Below are 17763 nucleotides of genomic sequence, written 5' to 3'. Positions count from 1 at the left end.
ATACATGGGCTTACTTGATCATTCTTGTAGCCTTCTTTCAGTAAGTACTCACTCAATCTGTTGTACCACATTCAACCAGATTGTTTCAATCCATACAAAGCTTTGTTTAGCTTAATGCAATGTTGTTCTCGAGAACCTTTAGCATTCTTAGGTATTTCAATACCTTCTGGTACTTTCATGTATATGTCATTGTCCAGTGGTCCATAAAGATATGCGGTTACTACATCCATTAACCGTAAATCAAGATTTTCTCTTATGGCCAGACTTATAAGGAACCTGAATGTTGTTGCATCCACCACGGGAGAATAAGTCTCCTCATAATCGATTCCTGGTCTCTGTGAGAATCCTTGTGTAACAAGTCGGGCCTTATACCTCACGACTTCACCATTCTCATTTCTCTTTCTCACAAAGACCCATTTGTATCCCACTGGTTTTAGATTATGTGGTGTTAGGAGTATTGATCCAAAACACCTCTCTTCTTGAAAGAGTTTAACTCCACGTTTATGGCTTCTTTCCACTTAAGCCAATCTTTTCTTTGCATGCATTCATAAATAGACGTGGATTCTAGATCCTCATCATCTTCAATGATCTCAAGTGCTACATGATATGCAAATAAATCACTTATGTCGACATGTTTTCTGTTCCATTGTTTTCCAGACATGATATAATTTATAGAGATCTCTTCATTGTCAGGAAGTTCAGGATCCTGAGTTTTGGCGTCACAAATCTCATTAGATACCTTAGCAGCCGGACCAATGGTCATGTCTGTGGATGCTGGTACGTCCGGACCATGTCCGGACGTTGGTTCTTCCACGTCCCGGAGCCTTGGGACGGTCGGATCGACCACATCGACCAGATCCATCTTCCCCTCGACCACGGTTGGTATTGCACCTTTCTTATTTATGCGAGGGTTCTTATCTTTGGAACCAATTGGTCTACCACGTTTCAGACGTGCCATAGACTCTGTAGCAACTTGGTTTTGTCCTTTTGGACATCAATTCTTATTGGTGCATTAGCAGCTGGTATGTATGACTTGGTCATTCTATTTGGGTCAGCAAAGGAATCTGGCAATTTATTAGCTAGCTCTTGCAGATGTATAATCTTTTGAACTTCAAGATCACATGCTTGAGTTCGAGGATCTTGCCATGCTTGGGATGTATGATTCCATGTAATTTCTTTTACCAGCTTGCTATTATTTCCTCCCAATGTTGGATACTCAGATTCCACAAAGTGGCAATCTGCATACCTGGCCTTAAACAAATCACCCGTGGTTGGCTCAAGGTATTTTATAATTGAAGGAGAATCATATCCAACATATATTCTCATCCTTCTCTGAGCTCCCATCTTTGTTCTTGTGGTGGAGCTATTGGATAATAAACAGCACATCCAAAAGCCTTAAGATGGGAGATGTATGGCTCTCGACCCATGAGGAGTTGGGATGGTGAATATCTATGCTCACTAGATGGTCTGATGCGTATTAATTCCGCAGCATGCAACACTTCATGTCCCCAAGCTGTGATTGGAAGATTACTTTTCATGAGTAAAGGTCTAGCAATCATCTGAATCCTTTTGATAAAGGACTCGGCTAGACCGTTCTGTGTATGGACATGTGCCACGGAGTGTTCAACTGTCACCCCCATGGACATACAGTACTCATAAAAGGCTTGGGAAGTGAATTCACCAACATTATCAAGACGTATAGTCTTCAAAGGAAAGTTTGGAAAGTGTGCTTTCAATCTGATGATTTGAGCAAGTAGTCTAGCTAAGGCTAGATTTCGTGTGGATAATAAACACACATGGGACCATCTTGTGGATGCATCAACTAGTACCATGAAGTACCTAAACGTCCCACTAGGTGGGTGTATTGGTCCACAGATGTCACCTTGTATTCTTTCCAGAAAACCTATTGTTTCCTTTGTCACTTTGACTGGTGATGGTCGGACTATGAGTTTTCCTTGTGCACAAGGCACACATGTATGGATCTTAGGAACAATTCGTCTACCTTTAAGGTTATGACCATTAGAATTTAGGATAAGTCTACACATCATAGATGTTCCGGGATGCCCTAACCGGTCGTGCCACAAGTTGAAATTCTCTTTGAATTCCTTGCTTATCACAGCATTGGCTTCGACCACACTGATCTGAGCACAATAAAGACCAGTGGATATAGCTGGTATTGTCTCCAAGACCTTCTTATGGTCTTGGACGAATTCATAAATATTTAAGAATTCTTTGGCTACTTCTCCAACAGTTTCAATATGAAGACCATTCTTGTGAATGTCTTTAAAGCTCAACAGGCTTCTTTTAGAGTTTGGAGAATACAATGCCTCATCTATTTCTAGATGTGTTCCATTTGGTAATAGAACATAGGCTTGGCCGTGGCCTTTTATTAGTGGTGATACACCAGCTATTGTGTTCACATTGGCATCTTTCAATGTTAGATCAACAAAGAATTTCTTATCCTTAAAAATCGTGTGGCTTGATCCACTGTCAACCACAAGTGTGTCCATACTTCCTTTCATTCCAGACAATAAAAATATAATCTGAATCATATTATTATTGAAAATGAAAGTAAAACATAGTGTATTCTTAAAAATAAAACATAGAATGCAAAAACACTTGTTGGGGTCAAAAACGGTTATCTCGAAATCAACGGCTAAGTCTATTTGTCATACGAAAAACCTTCCGAAAAACGAACATGAACACCCGTGAACCGAAGGAGCCGAGCAGTCGACCCTGGCCTTGGCCGTGGCCGCCAGGCGGCTAGCCCCGTGCTGGCCGTGGCCGCCGGGCGCTTAGCCCCGTGCTGGCCGTGGCCGCCGGCGGCTAGCGCCCGTGCTGGCCGTGGCCGCCGGGCGGCTAGCCCCGTGCTGGCCGTGGCCGCCGGGCGGCTAGCCCCGTGCTGGCCGTGGCCGCCGGCGGCTAGCGCCCGTGCTGGCCGTGGCCGCCGGGCGGCTAGCCCCGCGTTGGCCGTGGCCGCCGGCGGCTAGCGCCCGTGCTGGCCGTGGCCGCCGGGCGGCTAGCCCCGTGCTGGCCGTGGCCGCCGGCGGCTAGCGCCCGTGCTGGCCGTGGCCGCCGGGCGGCTAGCCCCGCGTTGGCCGTGGCCGCCGGCGGCTAGCGCCCGTGCTGGCCGTGGCCGCCGGGCGGCTAGCCCCGTGCTGGCCGTGGCCGCCGGCGGCTACCGCCCGTGCTGGCCGTGGTCGCCGGGCGGCTAGCCCCGTGCTGGCTCGGGTCTTCGGATGACGATCTTTCGTACACGAATCCCAGTCCCCGGCCATCGGAAGTCTGTATTTCGAGTCTTTCCCAAGTCCTCGCAGGATGAATCATTGAGATTCTACATACGAAGCTCCGGTTCTTACTCCAATCTAGGACCGTCGGGAAAACTTCGGAAACTCGTAAGGTATCGACAGGAAGGAAGATCCTAAATTCTTCGTACGAAACAGCGATGGTTATCTTAAGACACCACTCGTCTCAACTCTACGAACGAATGAAGAACTTCCGGAGAGATCGTAGAAAACCACGGAAGTCCTGGAAACGGCCCGAAAGAGACCAAACACGATCGGACAGTCCGTTTACGATTATCTAAGATAGATACGACGATTTACGTTTATTTTTACATAACAAGATAAATGTTAAATTGCCGGAAGGATAAAATGTCAAGTTTCCCGAAAAGCGTGGAGGCCGACGAAAATGGAAAGAAGCCCGCCCTGCGGCCCAGAAGAAGGTTAGACCGTCATAAGGAGGAGTATATAAAGAAGCTTTGGGAGAGGGAGAAAGGCAGAGCGAAAATCTCAGAGAGAGAGCAAATCCGAAACTTAGGGTCTTAGAGAATTCCTGCTAGCTTAGGACTTAGGAGTTAGACTAGCGGAGCAAAGCTTAGAACGTTTTGTCTCTTTATTTCCGTCGTTTTTCGCTTCAGCGTTTCTCTACTTCCCTTTTTCGGAAGAATATTGTACCATCTATTCAATAAAACGCCTTAGTGCAATTTTTCCGCTACGTTGCTTTATTCTATCAATTTCGTTTGGTTATCGCAGAGAATCCGAGCCTTCAGGGAAAACTAGGTTTACTTAGTTTTCCTTCGATTAACTTAATTAAAATCGACAGTGCGAATTTCGGTTCCCACAGTTTGGCGCTAGAAGGAGGGTGGGTCGGATTCTCTTACTCAAAAACCTACGATTGGTAACAACAGCATGGCCACATCACCTGTCCGCAACATCGTGTCATTCGGGGACAGAGCAACGGCTGGTCAAGCCAAACCTCACGACGAACTCCTCGTTATCAGACTAACGATCCAGGACATTGACGTAGCGAGAATATTGGTCGACACCGGATGCTCGACCAATATTATATATAAAAACACCCTCGAGAGAATGGGAATCGACCTGAATGCTATCGCAGACGATCCCAATCCGATAATCGGACTCTCAGGAAACATCACAATGACCCTCGGCTCGGTCGACCTTTCGGTCAGAGCCGGGAGCGTCACAAAGACGGCAGAATTTTTGGTAGTCGACGGTCCAGCAGCATATAACGCGATCGTCGGGACTCCGTGGTTAAATTCCATGCGAGCGATCCCCTCGACTTACCATCTGTGCCTCAAATTTCCGACCCTCTCCGGAGTGGAAACGATACAAGGAGATCGTAAAGCACCGCAAGTCTGCTTGACCGCCGGGTTAAAACGGAAAAACTCTGAGCCCGAAACTAAACCAAAAAAGCAAGCAACCCACGAACCAGCATCGCAGGACCCTCCAGAAATCTTCTGGCAATCGCAAAGAGCTGAGGTCCTGGAAGGGAAACGTGAGCCCACTTGCGAACCTGTAATTTCGGTCTGCCTCGATGAGACTAACCCAGAGCGGTGCGTAGAGATTGGAGCCAATCTTCGCGATCCGTTGAAAGCAGAACTCATCGCATGTCTCAAGAAGAACCTTAACACGTTCGCTTGGGCTGCGGAAGATATGCCGGGAATCGACATTAACATAACATGTCACGAACTCAACATTGATCCAACCCACAAACCCGTAAAACAAAAGAGGCGAAAGTTAGGCCCCGAACGGGCAACTGCGGTCAATGAGGAAGTCGAGAGACTCCTCAAAGTTGGATCAATAACAGAAGTAAGATATCCCGACTGGCTCGCCAATCCCGTCGTCGTCAAGAAAAAGAACGGGAAATGGCGAGTATGCGTTGACTTTACCGATCTCAACAAAGCGTGCCCGAAGGATTGTTTTCCGCTTCCGCACATCGACCGTCTAGTCGAGGCGACCGCAGGAAACAAACTCCTATCGTTCATGGACGCGTTCTCCGGCTACAATCAAATCATGATGAATCCCGAAGATCGCGAGAAGACGGCATTCATTACCGACCGAGGAACCTATTGCTACAAAGTAATGCCCTTCGGTCTTAAGAACGCCGGCGCCACGTATCAGCGACTCGTCAACCGAATGTTTGCCGAGCAACTCGGAAAAACCATGGAGGTGTATATCGACGATATGTTGGTAAAATCTCTCGACGAACGCGATCACGTGATCCACCTAGAGGAATGCTTTGAGAGGTTGAACCAACACAACATGAAACTCAACCCATCAAAATGCAGATTCGCCGTGGCGTCGGGAGAATTTCTCGGATACCTCGTAACATTCCGCGGAATTGAAGCCAATCCAAAACAAATCAACGCACTGATAGAGATGGCCTCCCCGAGAACCAAGCGGGAAGTCCAGAGGTTGACCGGACGAGTCGCGGCCTTAAACCGATTCATCTCGCGATCCACGGATAAGTGTCTCCCCTTCTACGAAACCTTAAAGGGGAATAAAAAGTTCGAGTGGTCAGAGGATTGCGAGAAAGCTTTCCAACAGCTGAAGCAGTATCTGGCCACCCCTCCTATCCTCGCAAAACCCGTAGTCGGAGAGCCCCTGTTCCTCTACATCGCAGTATCCACATCAGCAGTCAGTGGCGTCCTGATTCGAGAAGAATTCGGAGAACAGAAACCGGTCTTCTACATTAGTAAAACATTACTAGATGCCGAAACTCGGTATCCGCTGATGGAAAAATTGGCACTCGCTGTCATAACTTCGGCAAGAAAACTTAGACCGTATTTCCAATCTCATACCATCGTGGTACTTACCACCTTTCCGTTACGGACGATTCTACACAGTCCAAGCCAGTCTGGTAGACTCGCGAAGTGGGCGATCGAACTAAGCGAGTACGATATCGAATATCGTCCGAAGACCTGCACGAAATCGCAGGTACTCGCGGATTTCTTGGTAGAATTACCCACGACGGATTTGACTAACGAGGATCCAGGATCAACATGGGATCTCCATGTCGATGGATCTTCGACCAAGCAAGGATCTGGAATCGGGATCCGGCTCACCTCGCCGACAGGAGAAATCCTCGAGCAATCATTCCGCTTGGATTTTCATGCATCCAACAACGAAGCAGAATACGAGGCGCTAATTGCGGGCCTGCGACTGGCCCAGGGGCTGAAGATCCAAAACATTCACGCTTACTGCGATTCTCAGTTAGTCGCAAACCAGTTCAGCGGAGAATACGAAGCAAGGGATGAAAGGATGAACGCATATCTGAAGGTCGTCCAAGACCTGGCCCACGGTTTTCAGCAATTTGCGCTAACCAGGATTCCCCGCTCGGAAAACGTCCAAGCTGACGCTTTAGCCGCTCTCGCCTCAAGCTCGGATCCAGGGCTTAAGAGAATAATTCCCGTCGAATTCATAGAGCATCCAAGCATCGGACCGCCGGTGATCGCCAACCTGATCAGAACACAGATCGAAGGCGCGGAAGAAAACGAAGATCAACCGGAAGACGACGCAGACCAAACGGACTATGGCTGCGACGCTCCCTGGTTACAACCTATCAAAGCCTACATCGTAGATGGTACCCTACCCGCGGAGAAATGGGCAGCCCGGAAAATAAAAATCCAGGCAGCGCGATACGTAACCGTGGAAGGCGAAATCTACAAATGGCGATTCTCCGGACCTCTTATGACTTGCGCGGAAGGAGAGAAGGCGAGAAAAATCATGGAAGAAGTTCATTCCGGATCATGCGGAAACCACTCCGGCGGAAGGTCTCTCGCAACAAAAATAAAACGCCACGGATTCTACTGGCCAACTATGGTAAAGGATTGCGAGAAGTACGCTCGGAAATGCGAGAAGTGTCAGCGGCACGCCCCGACAATTCATCAGCCCGCCGAGATCCTCTCTTCTATCTCGTCTCCGTACCCTTTCATGCGATGGTCAATGGATATCGTCGGACCAATGCACAAATCAAAACAAAAACGTTTCCTGCTGGTCCTCACTGATTTCTTTTCAAAGTGGGTGGAAGCAGAATCCTACGCAAGTATCAAAGACGTGCAAGTCGAGAACTTCGTTTGGAAAAACATCATAACCAGACACGGTGTCCCATACGAGATCGTAACGGACAACGGGTCCCAGTTTATTTCCACTCGATTCGAGGCATTCTGCGAAAAATGGAAAATACGACTTAACAAGTCTACTCCCAGATACCCGCAGTGCAATGGACAGGCTGAAACCATAAACAAAACCGTCCTAGACGGATTGAAAAAACGCTTGGAAGCCAAAAAAGGACGGTGGGCAGAAGAACTCGAAGGGGTCCTTTGGTCTCATCGAACCACTCCGAGACGAGCAACGGGGGAAACTCCATTCGCTCTCGTTTACGGAGCAGAATGCGTGATTCCGGCGGAAGTAGAATTCCCCGGCGTACGGGGGAGATTTCTTCCCGAACGGGAAGATCTGAACAATGCCATGCTGCTGGATAATCTTGACCTCATCAACGAGCGTCGCGACCAAGCCCTCATCCGAATTCAAAATTACCAGCAGGCCGCCGCAAAATACTACAACGCGAACGTACGTCATCGAAGATTCAAAGAGGGTGAACTGGTCTTGCGAAAAGTCTTCCAAAACACTGCTGAACGAAACGCAGGAAAACTGGGAGCAAACTGGGAAGGACCATACAAAATCATAAAAGTCGTCCGACCAGGTTCGTACCAAATCGCGAACATGCAAGACGTAAAAATCCCGAGAACTTGGAATGCTATGCATCTCAAGAAATACTACCACTAAAGCGTAAACGTGGACAACAGAACTACGAGATGGCTTGATCCTCGAAAGAGGTACGTAGGCAACTCGCCAACTGGTGGGTTCAGCTATCCCCCCGATTTAAAAAGGGGGGGAGTGGGGCGCGACCACCCGCACGCTCCCACAATTTTTGAAAAAACCTTAACAATGGATCCATTATTCATTGAATAAACCATAAAACTGTCGCCCGGAAACATTCCGCGATTTCCAAAAAGCCCATAGTCCTCTATGGCATAAGAAAAACAAACTTCAAGGCACTGCGAGACGTCGCTTCGTGCCCGAACATCCGTTTTTCGATTAAAACTTTCGTACGCCTCCTAAACGGTATCATATCGTTGTTGCTGATCACAACAAACGAACTCTAACGTCCTAAACAGACAAGCCACCCAAGGGTAGGCTCTTTTACATCCGACAAGGATCCCATAGCGCGCTATACAAAAAATCCAAATTTGGTTCAGCACTTCGTAAAGGAAGTAGCTCGATTCGTGCCCATACAAATCATATAAGCCGATACCACTTCGCGGATTTTAAAACGGTACGAATCAGGTTAAAATCACGAACAGGCAAAACGAAAGCCGATTTGTCATCGCACAGCCTCAGTCTGAGAGTAAACCTAGGTCGTGCCCTAAACCCAGCCTTGCTGGTATCTTAACATCTCATAGGCAAAGCGTCAACGACGCGAGATCCCAAAACTTGTCTCTTCACTCAAATCTGTACGTTTCCACGAATTTTCGCGTAAATCGTAAACCGCAGGAAAATCTCGCTTTGTACAAACTACGGATACGGTGATCGTCAGGGAGGCAGGAATGAGACGACAACTCACACCCTGCCCCTCTAACTTCGACAAACAGAAGTTCTAAAAACGCAAAATATTTTATAACGCGTACCGCGAATTCAATACAGCGCCCTAAAAAGGGCAGGGATTCGAAGCCACCAACGGCCAGTCCCGAAATCATACGTAACGGCCAACCAACGGCCGAAATATAATCAAAATAAAAATCCCCTCAGGGATTGAACAACCTAGGCGTCCTCCGGGACACCGCCTTCATCCTCCGATTCACCCAAGGCAGCTTCGCCATCACCCTCGCCGACTTCCTCACCACCCTTGTCCGCAACAATTTCAGCATCCTGGACCTCTGGAATTTCCGAGCCTGGGATAAGGGCACCCGAGGATGACGGCCCGGCAAGCTCCACCGCAGTGCAAGTTCCCGCCTCCTCAAAGCGCTGAATCCGCCTCTTCAGACGTCGAACTTCCGAAGACTTGCTCTTCTTCTCCTCCTTCGCTTTGAGCAGCGAGCTCACAGTCTTTCCCAGATCACGCTCGAGATCGCTGATCCTAGCTTCGAGCGTCGACGTCTGGGCAGCATGAGTGCTCTCAATCGATTGAAGCACAGCCTCGGTACGCTTCAGAGTTTCCCGTGACGAATCCAACTCCTTGGACAAGCGTGTAACCTCCAGTCCGCAATCTCCAAGCATCCCGTCGATCAACGACACAAACTGATCACACGAGAGAATGTAAGAATCAAGGGGATAGCAAAGGAAAAAAGGTTTTCACGAAATACCTTGGAGCGATGCTGCGATAGTCTCGCCGAAACCTCGCCTTCCTCACTCCTAGTACACCTTTTTCTCTTCGCTGATCCGACAGCCCCAGCTCTTGAACGTCCCCTCGATGGTGGAACAGCGTTGGATGCGGGAAGTCCCAAGACGATCTCCCTCTTTTCTCTGGAGGAGGAGGCATGACTTCCACCGCATCCTCCGAAACCACTATCGGCGCCAAAGGAGAACCCTCCGGACGAGCCTGGACATCGGGTGCTTGCTCCGAAACAACAATTTCTCCAGCAAGCAAAGGGACATCGGGTCCAGAGGCTGGAAGTGCGGAGATCGGGACTGGAGTAACATCGGGTCCAAGAACCAAGGCCGCAGGGTCCGGAGTTAAAGTGACATCGGATCCGGGAGTCGGAACCACGGAAGTAGCACTAGGACCTGCCACGCTAGACTCCATCTCGGCACGGCGTCGCTCCATCTTTTCCTGAAAAGAACTGAACCCCTCGACGAACGTCTGCGTAAGAGCAGGAGTATCCTGCGCCGGCGAGGCCTGGTTAGCTTCACTCATTTCAACATCGGAATCCTTCTTTTCATTTGGAGAGAAAGCCATGTTTTCTGAAATTTGAGAAAAGGGGAGTGAGTGAAAAATGAGAGGGAGATGAGGTGCTACTTATAAGAAATCAAAGGTGGTAGAGTTTTTCGGAGTAAAATATTCCTAGCCGAAATTTTCGATTTTCAAATCTTTCGCACACAAAATCGCTCCCGCATCTTGCATGCTGGGGGGCTAACTGTTGGGGTCAAAAACGGTTATCTCGAAATCAACGGCTAAGTCTATTTGTCATACGAAAAACCTTCCGAAAAACGAACACGAACACCCGTGAACCGAAGGAGCCGAGCAGTCGACCCTGGCCTTGGCCGTGGCCGCCATGGCCGTGGCCGTGGCCGTGGCCCCGTGGCCGTGGATAATAAACACACATGGGACCATCTTGTGGATGCATCAACTAGTACCATGAAGTACCTAAACGTCCCACTAGGTGGGTGTATTGGTCCACAGATGTCACCTTGTATTCTTTCCAGAAACCTATTGTTTCCTTTGTCACTTTGACTGGTGATGGTCGGACTATGAGTTTTCCTTGTGCACAAGGCACACATGTATGGATCTTAGGAACAATTCGTCTACCTTTAAGGTTATGACCATTAGAATTTAGGATAAGTCTACACATCATAGATGTTCCGGGATGCCCTAACCGGTCGTGCCACAAGTTGAAATTCTCTTTGAATTCCTTGCTTATCACAGCATTGGCTTCGACCACACTGATCTGAGCACAATAAAGACCAGTGGATATAGCTGGTATTGTCTCCAAGACCTTCTTTGGTCTTGGACGAATTCATAAATATTTAAGAATTCTTTGGCTACTTCTCCAACAGTTTCAATATGAAGACCATTCTTGTGAATGTCTTAAAGCTCAACAGGCTTCTTTTAGAGTTTGGAGAATACAATGCCTCATCTATTTCTAGATGTGTTCCATTTGGTAATAGAACATAGGCTTGGCCGTGGCCTTTTATTAGTGGTGATACACCAGCTATTGTGTTCACATTGGCATCTTTCAATGTTAGATCAACAAAGAATTTCTTATCCTTAAAAATCGTGTGGCTTGATCCACTGTCAACCACAAGTGTGTCCATACTTCCTTTCATTCCAGACAATAAAAATATAATCTGAATCATATTATTATTGAAAATGAAAGTAAAACATAGTGTATTCTTAAAAAAATAAAACATAGAATGCAAAACACTTGTTGGGGTCAAAAACGGTTATCTCGAAATCAACGGCTAAGTCTATTTGTCATACGAAAAACCTTCCGAAAAAACGAACATGAACACCCGTGAACCGAAGGAGCCGAGCAGTCGACCCTGGCCTTGGCCGTGGCCGCCAGGCGGCTAGCCCCGTGCTGGCCGTGGCCGCCGGGCGCTTAGCCCCGTGCTGGCCGTGGCCGCCGGCGGCTAGCGCCCGTGCTGGCCGTGGCCGCCGGGCGGCTAGCCCCGTGCTGGCCGTGGCCGCCGGGCGGCTAGCCCCGTGCTGGCCGTGGCCGCCGGCGGCTAGCGCCCGTGCTGGCCGTGGCCGCCGGGCGGCTAGCCCCGCGTTGGCCGTGGCCGCCGGCGGCTAGCGCCCGTGCTGGCCGTGGCCGCCGGGCGGCTAGCCCCGTGCTGGCCGTGGCCGCGGCGGCTAGCGCCCGTGCTGGCCGTGGCCGCAGGGCGGCTAGCCCCGCGGTGGCCGTGGCCGCCGGCGGCTAGCGCCCGTGCTGGCCGTGGCCGCCGGGCGGCTAGCCCCGTGCTGGCCGTGGCCGCCGGCGGCTACCGCCCGTGCTGGCCGTGGTCGCCGGGCGGCTATCCCCGTGCTGGCTCGGGTCTTCGGATGACACGATCTTTCGTACACGAATCCCAGTCCCCGGCCATCGGAAGTCTGTATTTCGAGTCTTTCCCAAGTCCTCGCAGGATGAATCATTGAGATTCTACATACGAAGCTCCGGTTCTTACTCCAATCTAGGACCGTCGGGAAAACTTCGGAAACTCGTAAGGTATCGACAGGAAGGAAGATCCTAAATTCTTCGTACGAAACAGCGATGGTTATCTTAAGACACCACTCGTCTCAACTCTACGAACGAATGAAGAACTTCCGGAGAGATCGTAGAAAACCACGGAAGTCCTGGAAACGGCTCGAAAGAGACCAAACACGATCGGACAGTCCGTTTACGATTATCTAAGATAGATACGACGATTTACGTTTATTTTTACATAACAAGATAAATGTTAAATTGCCGGAAGGATAAAATGTCAAGTTTCCCGAAAAGCGTGGAGGCCGACGAAAATGGAAAGAAGCCCGCCCTGCGGCCCAGAAGAAGGTTAGACCGTCATAAGGAGGAGTATATAAAGAAGCTTTGGGAGAGGGAGAAAGGCAGAGCGAAAATCTCAGAGAGAGAGCAAATCCGAAACTTAGGGTCTTAGAGAATTCCTGCTAGCTTAGGACTTAGGAGTTAGACTAGCGGAGCAAAGCTTAGAACGTTTTGTCTCTTTTATTTCCGTCGTTTTTCGCTTCAGCGTTTCTCTACTTCCCTTTTTCGGAAGAATATTGTACCATATATTCAATAAAACGCCTTAGTGCAATTTTTCCGCTACGTTGCTTTATTCTATCAATTTCGTTTGGTTATCGCAGAGAATCCGAGCCTTCAGGGAAAACTAGGTTTACTTAGTTTTCCTTCGATTAACTTAATTAAAATCGACAGTGCGAATTTCGGTTCCCACAACACTTAAAAAAATTCTTAAAGCCTAAAAACACCAAAAGCATTCAAACACAAATCGTTTGATGCATCACATTATTCAACTGGGTCATCATTCAACATAGTGAGTATGTCTGAAGTCTCAAAATTCATGAGGTCGTCCTTGTCATGATCAAAATCGTCCTCACCATCCTTGTACACCATGTGTGCTTCCGGATTCTTGCCCTTGAGACTCTCTTGATAGAGGTCGACCATATGCTTGGCTGTGCGGCAATTCTTTGCCCAATGATTCATCATACATCATCTATGGCAAGGTGAGCTTGTAGGATTCTGTGGTTTTGAAGATGTCCCATTGCCTTTGCTTTTGCCATGCCCATTATTGGACTGGTTTGGACGGTCATAAGGGGTGTTACACCCTTTGCCATAGCCACCACGCCCACGTCCTCGCCCTTGACCCCCACGACCTCGTCCTCTTCCATATGAGGAACTGCGGCCCTTTTGGTCATACCGGACATGGTTGGCTTCAGCACCATCATTAGGCTCATTTGAGGTATGATTTGCCTCAGGGACAGGTTTAGATCCAGGTGGTCTAAGCTCACTATTCTTCAAGAGCAGCTCGTTGTTCTGTTCTACAAGCAATAGACATGAGATGAGCTCACAATAGGTATTAAAACCTTTCTGTCTGTATTGTTGCTGAAGCAACATATTGCTTGAGGACATTGTCTGGAAAGTCTTTTCCAACAACTGCTTATCAATTATAGTCTCGCCACATAGCCTCAGTTTTGAGACTATTTTAAACAAGGCTGAGTTGTACTCATTTACAGACTTAAAGTCTTGAATCCTGAGATGAGTCCACTCATAGGTGGCACTCGGAAGAATCAAAGTCTTCTGGTGGTCATATCTCATCTTAAGCTCTTTCCATAACTCGTATGGATCACTTACTGTGAGGTATTGAGCTTTTAAGCTCTCCTCAATGTGATGACGGATGATCATGAGGGTTTGAGAGTTCTCTTTCTTAGTAGCTTCGTTCTGGGGAACGATGCACTGCTCTAGGCCTTTGGCTCCAAGAGAGATCTCAACGTCTAATGCCCATTGGAGATAATTGTCACCCCTCACACTTAGAGGTGCAAAGTCCAAGTTTGTGATTTTGGCCATCTGAAAATAAAAATCAGATTGCTTAGGTCTTTTAGAAACTTTTTTTTTATTTTCTCATAACTCATCCATCTCTTAATCAATTTGTTTGATTTATAAATCCCTTGAAAACAATGAGATGGACGAGTGCATGGTCTAGTCGTACCTCGTGCTACGCTTCATCGATCCATGCAGCTTGCGGTCTAGTCGTACCGGACGGTACACATCATCGACCAAAGCGGATCGTGATCTAGCTGCACTGTGGTGCGTATCATCGATCATCGGGAATCACTGATCAACATGGATCGTGAATCACCGTGGATCATTGAGGATCATCGCGGATGATGGTCTAGTTCCACCACATGGTGAACATCATCGACTATTGTTTTGTTTATGGTCTACTCGTACTCATAAGTACGTATCATTGACCTTTACTTATCATAGTCTAGTCATACCTAGTGGTATGCATCATTGACCTAAAAAAAAATAAGATCTAGCCACACTAAGGTGTGGATCATTGATCAAAGAATGTGGAAACATTAAACTTATGTTTTGTTTGGCCATATAGTGTGTCATCCTTAAAGGGGTATCACTTGTTGTCCATACAAAACGAAAGTCATGTAATCACATGCTTTATATTTTAGGGTTTAAGGTTTCTTAAATTCGGATTTAAACTTTAAGGATTAGGGTTTAAAATTCAAATCTGATTTTAGGATTAGATTAAACATTGACCGTAAGTTTTGTTTGGACATATAGCGTGTCATCCTTAAAGGGGTATCACTTGTTGTCCATACAAAACTAAAGTCATGTAAAACTATTAAGGGTTTAAGGTTTTGATTTTAAAATAAAACAAGAACTAAGATCAACCAAATCAAATCGCAAAACCTTTTAAATCGGATTTAAGATGAAGAGAAGTTTGAAATCCGAATTGCTTGAACCACAAGTAAAGATTAGGGTTCTTGAGATCTTACCTTTAACTTTGCCGATTCTTCTCCTTGGTTCCTTTCTTAGAAACTCTTGATGGTTAATCTTGGAGCTTGATCGTGCTGATAATGTGTTCTAAGCCCAGTGTTCTTGTCTAGAACAGATCGAACTAGAGAGAGAGAGAGAGAGAGAGAGAGAGAGAGAGAGAGAGAGAGAGAGAGAGAGAGAGAGAGAGAAGAGAGAGAGAGAGGTCTTAGAGATGAATGAATTGTTGTGTTATTCCATGAGTAATGAGTTCCTTATATAGGATTACATATCTTGGAGACAAAGTCTAATAACTTGGAGTAGGGAACAAGTAAATCTAGAACATTCCATAATAGACATCACACAATATTCATAACAATTGTGTTTAAAAAAAAATATTGAGTATTAAAGGCAAATCATTGAGTATTAATCTACAATTAAGGAAAAATCATGGAGTTTTTAGTCGGCAACTAATGATATAAAGAAAGTTTTCCTAATCTTCTTGGACAAATAAAATTTACTATCAATTCATAATTTTCGTCGATTGCTTTTTTAAGATCATTACATATTTCTCGGTTATTACAGATATATATATAAGGCAAAGTACATTATGATTTACTTAATTTGAGCTTCTTTGTCATATTATAACGTATGTCGAGGCAAAGCTTTTAAATAAATTAGTTTATATTTACCATATTTAAGGAGATTTGATAATTTCTAGTTGACGCATTATTTTACTACTATAAATACGATGTTGTACTCTGTGTTTCAAAGATTTATGGAATTCGATAGATGCAGACGTTGTACTCAGTGTTTTACAGTTTTGGCAAATAAATTGAGGAATAGGTAATACACTATAATATTTTTTAGTTTTTTTTTAAAAGCATTGGAGCTAATATTTCTGTATATTTTCCTCAAATTATTTTGTTTGTCATGGAAAAGTCGATTCAAGAACTTAACTAACATTGCCGGGGTTTCCAAAGTTATGTTTGAGCCCAATAATATTCCAGAAATCAATTCTTTCAGGAAAAGGTAATACATTTTATTTAATGAGTTCTGTTTAATAACTCTGTGTAGTTTGGTAAGTTTATATTATCTGTTATTGCTCTTTATAGGATTTGAAATAGAGAGTTCTGAAGCTACTTTTCTAAACAGTCTTTTTCCAGTTTTTTAGATGTCTTTCTTTATAAGTTATGTATTTCATATTTTATTATCATATTATCTATATTTCGTTCTATCTTATGAAATCAATAATTCTATTGTCTACTTTTTACTTTTCTTTTTTATCTTAAATTCATAACTAAGTTTATATTAGTATTTACTTCCACATACTAAACTTCGATTACACCTAATAAATAACACAAACCTTTTCTAAAAAAACTGTAATTAATTTTTTTATAAAAATAATCAATTTAGTTCAATCTGTCATTGTATAACATGTAATAGATGTGATCCGCACTTTTACCTTTCGAATATAAATAGAAAAATTACAATCTCTTTTAATATATTCACTCCGCGCAATGCGCGGATCATTGCCTAGTGTTATCATCACATTTTACCACTGACGAAATCGTCAAGTTCCAATCTTATAATAGCGTTGAAATTGTCAATTCCAGTTTTATCAACAATTTGAAACTATATTAGCAACATAATGCTTAGATCTTTCCAATTTCCTAAAAATAATAAATTTGACACAGTTTGCGCAAACTATGTACCCTTAAAGAGTATATATATACATCTATCTTATTAAAACAGAAACATTCTGTTGGACCTAACATTTATTTTATAAGTTTTTAAATTAAATACACCTTTATACTTTATAATTAAACATACATTAAATCACTAATGTTCATTTCTTTATACTATTATCAATGTTTCCAAACAATATACTTATTTCTGTATAATATTATCAATGTTTCCAAACAATATACTTATTTCTTTGTACTACTATCAATGTTTCCAAACAATATATTTTTATACTACTATCAATGTTTCCAAATAATACAATAATTAATCTTAATTATTTTATATCTATCATTTTCTCTTTAAAATTTTGTAGAAACGTCATAATTTCATAAATTGCAAAATAGTAAACTTTAAAATTTCGATTATAAGATTACAAATTATGAAACTTTTACAATTTAAATCTAATTAGATTACATATCGGTCATCCATCAGTTCAATCGGTTAGTCTCGGGTTTTAGTGATTTTTTAATATGAATATTTTAAAAACATAAATTGAATTGTCAGATCTCCGGATTAACCGGTATAATCACAATCGGGTTGAATTTAAAAATACTGATTTAAATACAAAAATATTTTAAATACACTCTTTAAAAATTACCAAAATATTTGTTAAATTATTAGTAAAAATTTTCATCGTAAAATATCCCGCGCTTCAAAAGCGCGGGTCAAAATCTAGTATTACCTTATAGCACAATCAATAACATTGAGCAATGCTTGGGATAGAGAGAAACAGTGATGACGGCTTCCTCAACCGATTATATAATGCGGTGGATAATCCTGCTACGGAATCAATTGCATCGTGGAGCCAGAGTGGGAAGAGTTTCATCATTTGGAATCTTGTGGAGTTTTCCAGACATGTTATACCGGGTAGCATGCAGCTTTTTATGGAAAGTATAATTTGCGGTTGCGGCTATGTAAGTTTTGAGTTTGTATTTTTAATCAATCGTAGTGGTCATTAGTTATTCTTCGTATGTGTAATTTTTTTCCAGAGATTTAGAAGGATTGGTTCT

The 17763-nt window shown here is 44.8% G+C and overlaps 1 protein-coding gene across 1 annotated transcript; it reads right to left on the bottom strand.

Annotated features, from left to right (window-relative positions):
• Positions 1–13228: 13228 nt before the first annotated feature.
• LOC108833788 (uncharacterized) lies at positions 13229–14341 on the bottom strand. The gene is made up of 2 exons (XM_056991446.1): positions 14273–14341; positions 13229–14083 (listed from the first exon to the last, which is right to left on the bottom strand). Exons 1-2 carry the CDS (start codon positions 14339–14341, stop codon positions 13229–13231), a joined length of 924 nt encoding a protein of 307 aa, XP_056847426.1.
• Positions 14342–17763: the final 3422 nt, after the last annotated feature.

The sequence above is a fragment of the Raphanus sativus genome, chromosome 7 (assembly GCF_000801105.2).
Source record: "Raphanus sativus cultivar WK10039 chromosome 7, ASM80110v3, whole genome shotgun sequence".
NCBI classification, from domain to species: domain Eukaryota; kingdom Viridiplantae; phylum Streptophyta; class Magnoliopsida; order Brassicales; family Brassicaceae; genus Raphanus; species Raphanus sativus.
This window is presented reverse-complemented; position numbering and strand designations above follow the sequence as displayed.